Source organism: Patagioenas fasciata, chromosome 5 (assembly GCF_037038585.1).
Source record: "Patagioenas fasciata isolate bPatFas1 chromosome 5, bPatFas1.hap1, whole genome shotgun sequence".
NCBI classification, from domain to species: domain Eukaryota; kingdom Metazoa; phylum Chordata; class Aves; order Columbiformes; family Columbidae; genus Patagioenas; species Patagioenas fasciata.
The window spans coordinates 2101633-2114907 of NC_092524.1; the positions used below are offsets into that span (position 1 = coordinate 2101633).

General features: G+C 44.5%; 2 protein-coding genes across 2 annotated transcripts; both read left to right on the top strand.

The window, feature by feature from the left end:
* Positions 1-1652: 1652 nt before the first annotated feature.
* Positions 1653-2600, top strand: LOC136102230 (olfactory receptor 4E2-like). The gene has a single exon (XM_065839168.1). The coding sequence runs from the start codon at positions 1653-1655 to the stop codon at positions 2598-2600; it is 948 nt and encodes a 315-aa protein (XP_065695240.1).
* Positions 2601-11686: 9086 nt separating this feature from the next.
* LOC136101838 (olfactory receptor 5F1-like) lies at positions 11687-12661 on the top strand. Its single transcript, XM_065838321.1, has one exon. The coding sequence runs from the start codon at positions 11687-11689 to the stop codon at positions 12659-12661; it is 975 nt and encodes a 324-aa protein (XP_065694393.1).
* The last annotated feature ends 614 nt before the right edge of the window (positions 12662-13275 follow it).

A 13275-nucleotide genomic window follows, 5' to 3' on the forward strand; every position in this document is an offset into this window, starting at 1 on the left:
ACTTCAAACACATTTGGAGTGAGTGGTTTAAAATGTTTTCAGACAACAAGTGTTACAGAGTTCAGACTTCAATGTTGTGTCAACATTTAGTAGCTGGGTACACCAGTAACCATTTTTTCCTCTCCTTTGCTTATGTTCTTCATATCAGCTGTGACATATTAAAGCACAAGTGCGTGGTTGTGTATGTTTGTGTGAAAGGCAGAGAGAAATGCTTGGAAATCTGTTGAAAAACATACAGAAATATTTTAAAAGGTATTGTGACATTCTGGTCATTTGTGTCCTTCAAGGCAGCTTCGTTTAATGTTGGTTGCATCATAGACATTTAGCATGGGGCATGTATCTGCTCTCCAGTTACTCTCAAGGACAGATGTATTATTTTCTATTGTATAAGTCATCTCACTGTAGTGTAATGATCTAAACAAGGTAAAGAAAGTGTTTATTCCTCTATTTTGGGTATGCAGGGAGCCAGGATGCCTGTTGTGCAGGTCCCTGTGCAGTACAAGGGCAAGCACAGACATTTCACCCTTTCTGCAGCTGGAAGGACCTTGGGAGAGGCGGAGAGGGAAAAGCGGGACCGTTTCTAAACTGCTGCTGTGATTTGCAGACATATATTCTGAATCATGCATGAAGCAAACCTGTTTGATGGGAAAGAAAAGCAGGCTTTGAGAACTACCAGAGAGTGGCAGAGAACAGAGCAGGACGTGAGGAAAGTGTTGAGCAAGAGGCATACATGAAACACAGACACTGCTTTCTTAGCAGTAATCTCCTACTTGCTGATTTACCCACTCTGAGGCAGAAATTGGTAGCTGAAGCATTTCCTGGCGTGATTGTGAACAGAAGTGAGCATTGAGCATTCCTCCGCCGGTCACATTTTAACCTCCACAAGACAGCGAGTTTATTTGAACCTAAAGAATTCCCTGGAGCTACAAAGAGGTAGAGAAACTGTGCAGAGTTTTGCAGCTCCTGGTGTGTTAGGAATCACAATTTCTTCAGGAGAGCTTGTTCTGCTGACAACAGGTCTAACAGAGCACTCATGTTGCCAGCTCAGTGGAGAGCAATACCAGTGAAAACCCTCCAGGACCTTGTTTCTGAGCATGTATTTCTAGTTTCAGAGTGGACAAGCTACCTGGAGAGCCCTTTCATCAATTTAGAGGTCTGCAATTAGAACATGGAACAGCCCCTGGTTGAGCCATGTGTCATAGACACGATGCTTCCATCGCAGCACTTTGCACTCCCAGCAGGTAAACGAGGACAATGTCGTGTCTTTCCAGCACTTGTGGCTCTTGTCCTGTGGGAGTAGGATGCGATTTCTCCCTGACATAATGAGAACACACACTTTTGCACAACTACAACGCAGAAAAATAGTGGTGAGAGTGAGTTTGGGGGTGAGGGTCAGTGTGGAGGGACCAGAAGCCGGAGAAGGGGGTGGGAAGGCTGGAGAAGAGGACAAGTGGACAGTGGTGGGCAGTGGCCAGAAGTGGACAGTGCTCTTTGCAAACACTGCTCACCATTGATTATGGTGTGACACTGTGCTTTCTGCAGCAGGTGGAACAGCAGTAAACGCATCCTGCTCTCATCGTCCATGAACCCTGGAGCTGCAGCACATCCCCTTCTCATCCTGGTCAACCAGTGGCTCCCCCCACACCTGTGCTATGGGAGCCCTGTCTGAAGCGGTGGCACTGGGAAACTTCTCCCGGGTGACTGAATTCATCCTCCTGGGGCTTTCTGATAGAAGGGAGCTGCAAGTCATCTTCTTCGTCCTCTTCTTCCTGGCCTACGCCATGGTTCTGCTGGGGAACCTTCTCATCATTGTGACAGTCAGGACCAACCCCAAGCTGTCCTCACCCATGTACTTTCTCCTCTGCAATTTGTCCTTCATAGACATCTGCTGCATCTCTGTCACCTGTCCCAGGATGCTGGTGGACCTGCTCTCCCAGAGGAAGGCCATTGCCTTTGAAGCCTGTGTAGCCCAGCTGTTTTTCCTGCACTTTGCTGGGGCATCAGAGATGTTCCTCCTGACTGTGATGGCCTACGACCGCTACACGGCCATCTGCAAGCCCCTGCACTACACAACCATCATGAGCCGGCGGGTCTGCTGGGTCCTGGTGTCTGCCTGCTGGGCAGGAGGCTTCCTCCACTCCATCGTCCAGACGCTGCTCACAATCCAGCTCCCTTTCTGCGGCCCTAACACCATCAATAACTTCTTCTGCGACGTGCCTCCCGTCATTCGGCTTGCCTGCACAGACATCTGTGTCACCGAGTGGCTCATGGCATCCAACAGCGGCTTGATATCCCTGGTTTGCTTCCTGGTGCTGGTCACGTCTTACACGTTCATCCTGGTCACAATCAGGGTCCGCTTCACCGAGGAGCACTGGAAGGCGCTCTCCACCTGTGCCTCGCACGTGATGGTCGTCACCGTCTTCTTCGTACCCTGCATCTTCATCTACCTCCGGCCCTTCTCTACCTTCCCCTCCGACAAGCACGTCTGTGTGATCTACACTGTCTTGTCCCCGATGTTGAACCCCCTCATCTACACCCTGAGGAATCACGAGGTGAAGGTGTCCATGTGGAAATTGTGGAAGCGCTGCAGAGTCTTCTGAGACCAGATGGGTTTGCAGCAAACCCACAGTTACCTTCCTACGGACCGATGGCAGATCGGGCTGTGGGAACAGGGTTGGAATCCAACAATATCTGAAATCCAAAGGATGTTTAGTTCCATTTAAGGAATTTACCTAACTTGGGTTTCTTCAGAGCCTCAGTTTTCATCTGAAACTGCTTGGAACAGGCTGCCCAGGGCAGTGGTGGAGTCACCATCCCTGGAGGGGTTGGACAGACAGACATGAGGTTCTCAGGGACATGGGTGGTTTAATGGTTGGACTTGATGATCTTAAAGGTCTTTTCCAACCAAAATTATTCTATGACTCCAACTATGGTCTTTGTCAATGTCTTTTTACCCCTCATTGTCTTATCTTCACTTTTCTATGTTTGTTTCTGTGATGTTCCTCTGTTTCTCCTAAAAATAAATGGACTCTTCCCATCACCACAGCCATTTCTTTGCCATGCCGAGTGATTACAACCTGTTCAAAAACATTTCACAACCCTTCTTAAGATGTTTTCTATTGTTACCACAAAAATCTGGTTGTGACAGAATTCTGGAGCCCGAGCGACCCCTCTTTCCACATTGTTAGTGATAGAAAATAACTTCCTCTACTTCAGCTCTGAAACCATTAGATGTGTGGAAAAAGACACTGAACTGTCCACAGTGACTGCCTTTAGGTTTCGGGATGCTTCTTGTATGCGTTTTCTGATTCATCTGGAATTACAAACTCAGTTTATATATAAAACGGGGCTTACATTTAGCAGAGCATCATTTCAGGACAGTGTGGACCCAGTATATTACAGTCTAGGAGTCCCAAAATAGCCTTATTCCAGAGGTCTGCAGGGAAATCCAGCCCTCACCAGAGAGAATTACAAGCAGTCACACAGCGGCTTCTGCTCGGGTCGTACAAGAACCGCTGAAACGCACACCGGGGTTATTTCCCAACGCAGAAAACAAGCAACTCCGCCTGTGTCGAAATCGGCTGTGACGGAACCATTGGCCTCCGGTCATAAAGAACAAGCTGCAAATGGGAAATGGGGCTTTCGCCACTGATTTCTAAAACCCAAAGGGCACAAGTTTCATACTAAACCAGCGTAACTGCTGAATTCCCTCCGCAAAAGCAAGAATTGGTTGGTTTGGGTCGGGGTTTTTTTGACCTTACTATATATTATATATCAAACACCTTTCTTACCTGAGCCCAGCAGGGCAGTGCAGTTATACCTGACACAATCAGTATTTTAGAATACACGGGAGAGTAATGGGGTTATGTTTACATTCAAATCTGATAAATCAATGAGATAAATCAATATGCTTATCCATATTTGCAATAACTTGGGGCAGCCTCTCCCTAAAGCTCATCACTAGAATCATGCTTAGCTATTTGACCAGACTATGTTTTATATCTTGCTGTCACCACGTTAATATATAATGTAATGGTATAGTGTTCGATACAATATAACACAAGATAATACATTTTCCACAACTAGCAGCAGTAAACAATAACACAAAGACAAGTATCTACAATATATAAGCCCTCCAAATTATGGATATATATATATATATAAAACTGATAATAGTAAAAATAAATGTTGAAAAATTGAAACTTTCTAAACAGTTTCAGTTGTGTGGGATCGAAGAAATAAAGGCAGAACAGGCATTTTCTCCCTGTCGGAGATGCTGTTACGGTCCTTTGTCACCAGATGGCAGAGGCACATATGTGTGTTCCTAAAGTGTTCCTAAAGTGTTCCCAAATGCACACACTGAGGTTTCCAGGTAAGGTGGTGGAGATTTTGGCTGTAGGATTTTCCTTAGACACATGAGGATGCGATTTTTTTAACCTTTCAGAACACAGCAATAATTGTCTCACACAAGTGGGTTATTAAATTCATACAGGCGACAATATATAAAGGAAGAAGTGACACGATCCGGCATTCTATGTGGGCAGATTGCAATGGTGTTTGGGGAAGAGGACTAAAGAAAAGACAACAGGATTTTATTCTGCAAGGTGTTTTTAATAACTGAATTTTCTACCTCGCAGTAATTAATTTTCTGTACTCTTTCCGCAAATTTTATCCTTTATGAGGGTACCTAAACCGAGGACAAACACCCAGGTCTCCAGCTGGAATGAGTGAGCAAAGATCATATACCCAAGGTGTAGATTACAGAAAAGCACCCCAGAACACACAGAGGCTGGTGACCCAGTTTTGGGGTAAAAACACTGGGTTCCACTGACATTTCCCAGCTCTGGTGAATCACCGCCACCTCTAATGAAACCCCTGGGCTAAACAGTGCTCTATTGCATTACATTTTCCAGAATTGCTTGTGTTGTAGAGTATTAATGTCTCCACTGAAGATACCGGGTAAAAACATTTGTGGTAAGAGAATATTAACAAAATAATAATAAAAAACAACATAGGTTTAAGCACAGTTCTGGGCAACAGGTGGAAAAGTCTTCAGCTGTTGTAAATCAACACAAATCAGAGCCCATGGCCCAGTTATTCAGCTGATGTTAATTCGCTTTGCTCCATTGGTTCAGCAGGAATAAATCAGGGACATCAAGAAGCTGGAGCTGATGGAGTAAGTTCACGTCTAAAGTAACCAAGAGCTGTTCCCAGGAAAAGGTCAGAGCTTTGGGTTTTGGGGTGTGGGTGACAATGGCACCATAATGGCCCTTGGCCAAATATCTCAAAGTTTGGGGGGTTTCTGTACCCTGGGAATGCTGCTTTTTGCACACAGCTAATGCCAACTGGCAGTGGCTTTTTCCTCAGCTAAGGGACCCATTTTCCCATTTGCAGTGTGTCTATATAACTTAAAAATAAACACACACACCAAAAAACCACCACCAAACTAAACAGTTCACTCCTGTTGCCATTTGGTCTCTCAATCTGGGAGTTTTATCAGCTGTGTTAAAACTGCTTCAGGATCAGCAGATTTTATTAAGTTTTGTGGGGTTTTTTAGGTGAATGCAAAGAAACTTCATAGTTTGGGCAGCAGGATCAGAGGAGATTGGGATGGGAGATTGTCCTCCCGCTCAGAGATGCGGTAGGGATGTCCCCAGCTATTTTTGCTGCTACTGTTATTCATGAGCCTATTCACAAGTGCAGGTTTAGATATTTATGGGATATTTAACTAGTTTTAAGCTCTCCTGTTAGTCAGCTGCTGTGACCCATACCCTCACAGTGAAACTGGCCTGCAAGGTGCGTGTTCACCTCCCTAAAGGCATAGGCACTTGGCATATCCACTCTTACTGGTTGTATTGCTGTGTGCTGAACTCGCCGCTGGATGCTACAGTAGAAGTAGTAAATCCAATAATGTCTTTTTGTGAAGAGGAAGAACCGTGGCAAATGTGAAAGGGGAAAATGTGCAATTTAAGCGGTTGATTTATAAATAATTCTGCATTTATGTCTGTCGTGGTGATCTTCAAGCATGCGAGATTTATCACCTGGAAATAATTGGGAATGTAATTATCTCCCAAGAAGAGCTTATGGGAAGGATGTCTCTCCATCTTCATGGGGGTGAGGACAGATTCACTTTGGGTCCTTGTTTTGATTGAACTTTTGCCTTCTCCTCCCCACATGTGGTCACGTCCCCTTTACTCCTCCTTCCCCTCCTCTCCATTCTCCATCTCGAGCCAGGATCCCCCCACACAGTCAAACCCAGACCTGTAGGTTCCATCACCTCCAGCCTTGCAGCAACACTCAGATTATCCTTGTCCCCGAAGCTGTTTGTTTGGTTTTTCAGTCTGAAATATATTGCAATATAATGAGGTCAGAGCTGATGTTTGCTGGTGGGGGCAAGCGGCGTCTCTGTGTGGTCTGTTGTTGTGTGAGTGTATTCTGAGCTGCCAAAGGTCTTTTTTGGACAGGGGACCTGTATTTCCAAGTATCTAATTAGCAGCCTTCATTTGGGTCTGTGGGTTGGGAGATGTGATGGAGATGACTTTGGTTGTTGACACCGTAGGGAAAATGGGAGCGGAAATGAGGATTTGGGAGCCTTGAGTGAGCTATGGGGTGTTTGTGGGGCAGGGTTTGAGGTCAGAGCTGGAGGGGTTGTCTGATCGGTTTCTCAGCAGTTGCCTTGGGCTGCCAGCCCTGAGAGAGTCGTGGTCAACCACTGGAAGAGGTTGCCAGAGGGGCTGTGGAGTCCCCATCCTTGAAGCTGCTCATAATCTGTCTGGACAGCTGCTCTGGTTGATCTACCTGAGCAGAGGTGTTGGGCTGGGTGATCTCAGGAGGTCCCTGCCTACCTCAATGATTTAACAATTCTGTGATGTGTGTTAAGAGCCAGCCCTGAAGAGCTGGAACTCACTGTTTGCTACCAAGGAGACAGGAGGAAAAGGGACACGATTGCCAGCTTTGGGAGGGGGCTCTTCTTTCCCCTTCCTGTGCCTTCAATAACCACCCACTGCATTTATCATAGAATCATTTGGGTTGGAAGACCCATCGAGATCATTGAGTTGAACCACAACCTAACTCTAGCGCTAAACCATGTCCAATTTACCAGGATACGTACTGTCCCACTTGAACTATTCTACTGTGAACGTTTTCCTTGTACGGGGCAATCTGTTTCATAGTCCATGTCAGTGATGGACAATCTTGTCCAACATAGAATTTCTCAATTGCCATTTATTTTTCTCTCAGCATTACAGCGTGTCCCATTATGAAGGGAGGCAGAAGGGAAAGACGATGCAAAATGTGCACACCAGGCTGGCAACTATTAGTAGATAACTAACAATTTTTGCCTGATCAAGTCTCCCTCAAAACCAGCGTTAAATTTCAGCTGTTTCTTCATTCTATCTGCGATCACAAATCTGTGATCTCTTTAAGTTCTGCATGTCCTCTAGGGGAAGTGCCTATTTCCTTTGCTTCTCTATCAAAAAACACCATGCAGATCACTGCACGTATTGATTTGAAATAATCCCCTTGATTTTTCTTTGACAAGGAAGCCGAACGCAAATTCCATAGAGTTTTTGGGAGCGTGTGTCTCAAGACAAGCAATTTAATACAATTGATTTGTCTCTCCAGAAAGCAGCTTGGGGTGATTTTAACAAGGCCTCAGTAGATGCTGTTAAAAAGTTGGTGCCTGACAAGTTGCAATGGGGCAACTTGACAGGTGAGTTTATAACTGTGTGTAAATTGGCTCCACTGTGCATCGTTAAAACCTCAGGTTCTTCCTCTGCTGGAAATTAACAGTTCTCTGAGTTTGGGGTTGATTATTGCTCAAGGTTGGTTATTGCCATGGTCTAGAAGATGGTGAAGCACCGCGTCAAAGGGGAAAAGAAAGTTCTCTGAAAACTGGCAGGGTGTCTGCAATGCTTTTGTTAAATACCAAGAAAACTAAGAGATCCTGGTCTAATAATTCTTATTTAAAGGCCAGGGGTTGAGCAGAGCTACATGCATTGCAATATTGGTGGGCACAGCTTTAAAACTGCTTGGACTGGGCTGGTTTCAAATCTGTTTTGTGGGTGACACGCTGCAGACTCGTTAATCTGGTCTTCAGAGCAAAAGAATAAACTCTTGGCAAAGAGAAGGATGATCCTGAGCCGTCCCAGTGCAAACAGGGGACAACGTTTTGAATAAAAGTCTGAATTTAATTTTATATGGGCTTATCCCTGTGTCTGAAACACAAACGTGCACACAAGGAGGGTTTTCGGCGTCCAACTCTGCAGTCAGTTTGGGCCCACAATAAGCGTTCCTAGCAGGAGAATTGAGACTTGTCAAAGCTCAGTAATCCCACAACTGGTCAAAATCAAATCGCTTTGGTTGTGTTACGCTGGGGATGGTCCTGACATGACACTTTGGGTTCAAACCGTCAGGGACTGGGGTAACTCTAATCCTGCATATCATCAGCTGGTACATCTCAGTATCTGCAAATGGATTGCTGAGATTTTTTTGGTAATTTTGAGCTTATTTTGGGTTTTGTTAGTTGTTTTGGCTTTTTTGACCATGACTATTTTGGTTTATATATATATGTATATAATATACAATATACAATACATGCAATATACATATATATAATGGAAGAACAATAACTTTAAACTGTGCATCCTCAGCAAGGGATTTCTTGCAGAGGCCACAGCAAAATGAGCAAATCAAGTTGTACCAACTGACTTTGGATGACTGAGGTATTTGGGTGAATAAGATACATGAGGAGTTTCCACTGTACTACAAATACCGGCACCCTAGGGCTGTGGGGTAGCAGCATTTGGGGGATTTACACCAAGTATATTCAGCTTGCTTTGAGGTGTTATCAGGTGAGGAATAATACTACCTGGAAAAATTCATATACATATATATATACCTTGAGATAGAATACCATTTCTACAAGCAATATGTCACGTCTGCAGGCATTTGGGCTTAAGGCCTGATTTATTTTATTCTTTTTTACACTAATATATATCATAGCTGCTGCAATTACTGCACATGAACTGAATATTTCAGTATCTAGTGTACACACAGGCTAGTATGGCTATTCTGATGAAGCATTTACCTGTGTAAAATTCACTAGACCTTGGCATGCATATGGTAAATAAAACTGATAAAAATAGCAGCATGACAATGACAGCTGAGGAAGCTTTTGGTAACTGTTGATGACTTTCTTGAGAGCTTAAAGATTATATTTGCATCTGACACATGGTAATGGCATGTATAGTTCACAGGCATTATAATCCTGCGGATGAAACCTTTGTAGTGTGGGGCTAACAACATCACAAATAACCTCGTTAAATGGGAAGCCTGATTAGATGAGGCTAAAAGCATCTCCTGTGTTTCTGCCTCTGATAACCTAACTAGGAATATCCCTGCAAATGCACAGCTTGAAGATACTGAAAGCAAATAGGAGGGCGCTTTTTGTGGGCAGTGTTAGCGCATCATCTCTTGATTGTTGGTAAAGCAATGTAAATGGGGATTTTGCATCTGTTGCCCTCTTGTGGCTGCTCAGGGAAAAGATGGTAACAGTGGAAGGGACTTGAAGCCAGTTTAAGAAGATTGAAGGGCATGGTCCTAGTTATTCTGACAGCTGTAGATGGGATTGATCTCTTATTGTATCTCTTTCTGGGTTTATTACAAAATGATTAGCTCCATTCTTCACAAAACCGGCTGGGAAATATGTTCTGGTGGTCCAAGGGCTAACAGCAAACAGGCTTTAAGAATGACCGACAAACAGCATCGTTCAGGTTAAAGGTGTAGACGTTATGGGAAGGTAACGCTGGAATAAAACCAGCTCTGTTCCTAATCTTGTACATCAGATGGAAAGCACTGCTCCCATAAATAAATGCATAACGCATGGGTGATTTCTGGAACCAGAATCAAATCAAAGCAGTGCTGGTTATTTATGTTCTTTCTTATGCCATACACATCTGCTTCAACTGCGCATGGATTTCACAAGTGGTTTATCGCCTGTCATTCCTGCAGGGGCTATAAAAACTAAAAGGTTGCCTCTTGTACAAGAATTAGAGATCGCCCATAAAATCAATGTGGAAGAGTAGTGCTTGCCAAATTTATTTTGACCCAGTATATGTAAGCAATAGATTTCAGGCTCCGGAGCAAGACATATTGGTTCTAGAACAACTTGTGATCAAGTTAAGGCTGTAGTTTAAGGAAATCAGAACACTGGAGCCTTGTGAGCTGCAAAACGCAGTAACCTGGAACGGCACGAGGTGGGCAGGACCTGGGGAGAACATCATCATCGATTTCTTTTTCCTGGGAGTAGACTCGAGTATCAAACCACAGCCCTCTAAAAATGTCCTGCAACATGAAAGATGTAGGAATCAAAGGATTTGGGGTGAAGAAACAGTTTATCATGTTTCCAGCCCCAGAGCAAGCCTCATGTATGAAATAAAGGTAGCATCCAAAAAAGCTGAGAGATGCTCCTCCCCAGGTACACCCCTGCATGTCTATAAAACCTCGTTAAAGGGAAGCGGCGCTTGCCTTTGCTGTCACGCTGGAGTTTTCCAGTGCTTGCAGATGTCTGTCGATATTCCCACGCTGCTACATCTGGACCCATCGCTTCCCCAATAGATCAATGTTCCCGAGTCTGCAGCGAAAAGGATTTTCTATCATGTGTAGATCTTCTAAGCCTACACTGAAATAATTTTTCTGTCATATTGAAATATTCTTATCAGATGTAGAAAGAAGAAAAACGACAGTCACATTACCCAGAGATACAGACATCTATATATTACCAGCAATTAATTCTTTGTAGCAGTGAGTACTTCTGTGTTGTTTCTGTTGTGTTTCACCTGAGTAAGTTTCCCGTTTTAAGAACAAGTGACGCTGTGATTTAAAGCACCATGTGCCTGTTTCTTTCTGGTGACTAAAATATTTCTTATGGTAGTTTAAGCTCTGACTTTGGTCCCTTTCAAGCTTCTGAGAGAACATCAGATGATACACGTGCCTGTCTCAGATGGGTAATCATGGTCACCTATTTAATCTATTCTCTCTGTCTCTTACAAATGAGAACTACAGTATTTACAGCCTCTCGTAATCACGTTCTATCTGCAAACAAGGAGATGCTTGTGCTGAAATTTGCTTTACCTCTCTATAGGGCTGCTATGTAAATCACAACCATAAGTACTGAGTTATGTTAAATATAGCAATGGAAAGATCCCTCACTGCCTAAAGTTCTTAGACTTCTTTGAATTGGGAAAAGAAGGTGGAAAGTCCAGCTAGATCCTAAAAGTCCTAATACTGTTATGGAGCTCTATAGGGTGAAATGTATAGAAAGGAGGGAGGTCTTTAAATGGATACTAGATGATATCTCGTTTTATATCCCACTGGATAAAGCTGAAAAGAAAATAAATGCATCTGGGGCATACTACCTGTCGATTATCAGGGATTTAATTCTTCTGTGGTAGTATTGCTCACTTAAAAGACATCAGGGCTTCAGCTGGTAATCTAGGGCCCTTTTACACCAGGTGTATGCGAGTAAAATTTAGATTTTGCGTGTGGCAATGCAAACTTGCAAATGTTTTTGAACTGCAAAACAGATTAAAATCACACTCTTTAGAAGGGAGGTGGGATTTTGAGTAAGTTACAGCTTCTTTCTTCCAGGTGCAGCTCTGCAATCATTGCCACAATGAAGGACACGATGCAGAGGGTCAACCTATCAACGGTATCTGAATTTGTTCTTGTAGGTCTTTCTGATGCCCTGGAAATCCGTTTGCTTCTCTCTGTGCTGTTTTTAATCGTTTATTTAGCCACCATAGCAGGCAACATCACGATCCTTGTAGCCATTAGCACAGATGCTCGTTTTCACAACCCCATGTACTTCTTCCTTGGCAACTTGTCCTTACTGGATATTCTCTGCCCCACTGTCACCGTGCCCAAGATGCTGGAGGCCTTGTTGCTGGAGAACAAGGTGATTTCCTTCACCGGCTGCGTGGTCCAGCTGTTCTTCCTCATTGACGTTGTGGGCACAGAGATTTTTCTCTTGGCCGTGATGGCGTACGACCGCTACGTCGCAATATGTCACCCGCTGCGGTACGTCAATATGGTCAGCATGAAGCTCTGTGCTCACCTCGCCATCGGCACCTGGGTAGTCGGGTTTTTTAACTCCCTGCTACACACATCTTTGGTTTTTACGCTCTGGTTTTGCGATCCTCATGAAGTTGACCAATATTACTGCGATATTCCCCCCGTGCTGGCTGCCTCCTGCTCACCTACTTATAGTAGAGAGCTGGTCATTCTCGCAGTGGCTGGGGTCCTCGGGAGCAGCGCCTTTGCAATCACTCTGATCTCGTACATCTACATCCTCTGGGCGATCCTGGGCATGAATTCTTCGGAGAGCAGGCACAAAGCTTTCTCCACTTGTGGCTCTCACCTGACAGCCGTGTGCCTTTTCTATGGGACCACCATTTGTACTTATGTACGGCCTTCGTCCACCTACTCCCCTCATCGGGACAGGATAGTTTCCATGCTCTATGGAATCCTCACCCCCCTGCTAAACCCCATCATCTACAGCCTGAGGAACAAAGAAGTTAAATGTGCCCTAAGAAGAGTGATCAGCCAGGTGAGAGCTGCTTTAACAAGACAAGAATGTGTCCCTCAGTGTCTGGAGCCCTAGGAACTGGACAGGCACCGGGGTTTGATGGAGCTTCTCTAACTTCAGCCATCTAAAAGTCAGATGGTGGAATCAAAGCTCCTTCTCTGGGCTCCCTTTACTGTTAAAAAGGGAGGTCAACTGGATGCCACATCTTTAGGTCATTATAACGGGAGGAGATTACTTCAACTGGTAATGTTTTTCTCCACTGAGCATAGAGGAAGCTTGGATGAGACCCTCAGCCTCAGGCACAGGTGTTGGATGTGTATCCTAGAGTGTGAACGCTGGGAATTGGTACTATCAGCACACTGAGATATACATTCTTCTGCTTTAAAGCAGTTTGTAAGGGTGGTGCCTCTTACTGACCACACTGCTTCTGCAGAAAATGTGAGCACATCCTTTGTGGGACATTGACTGGAAGAAAAGCCCCTTTGCCATCACTTAAGGTCATCAATCCGAGTGTGTTTCCAACCAGCGTGCCAAGAATCCAACTGCAACACCCGCAGTGCCACCGGGCCATGGATCTCAAAATCAGTCTGCCAGGGTGCAAATCAATTCTCATAAACTAGAGATGTCAGCTGTGCTGGTGTCTATACATTAAAACTACACTCTTACAGCTTGAGATGGACCTCAGGCTG

Coding starts and splice junctions, on each gene's coding strand:
- LOC136101838 (XM_065838321.1), top strand. CDS start 11,687: ATGCAGAGGGTCAACCTATCAACGGTATCTGAATTTGTTCTTGTAGGT.
- LOC136102230 (XM_065839168.1), top strand. CDS start 1,653: ATGGGAGCCCTGTCTGAAGCGGTGGCACTGGGAAACTTCTCCCGGGTG.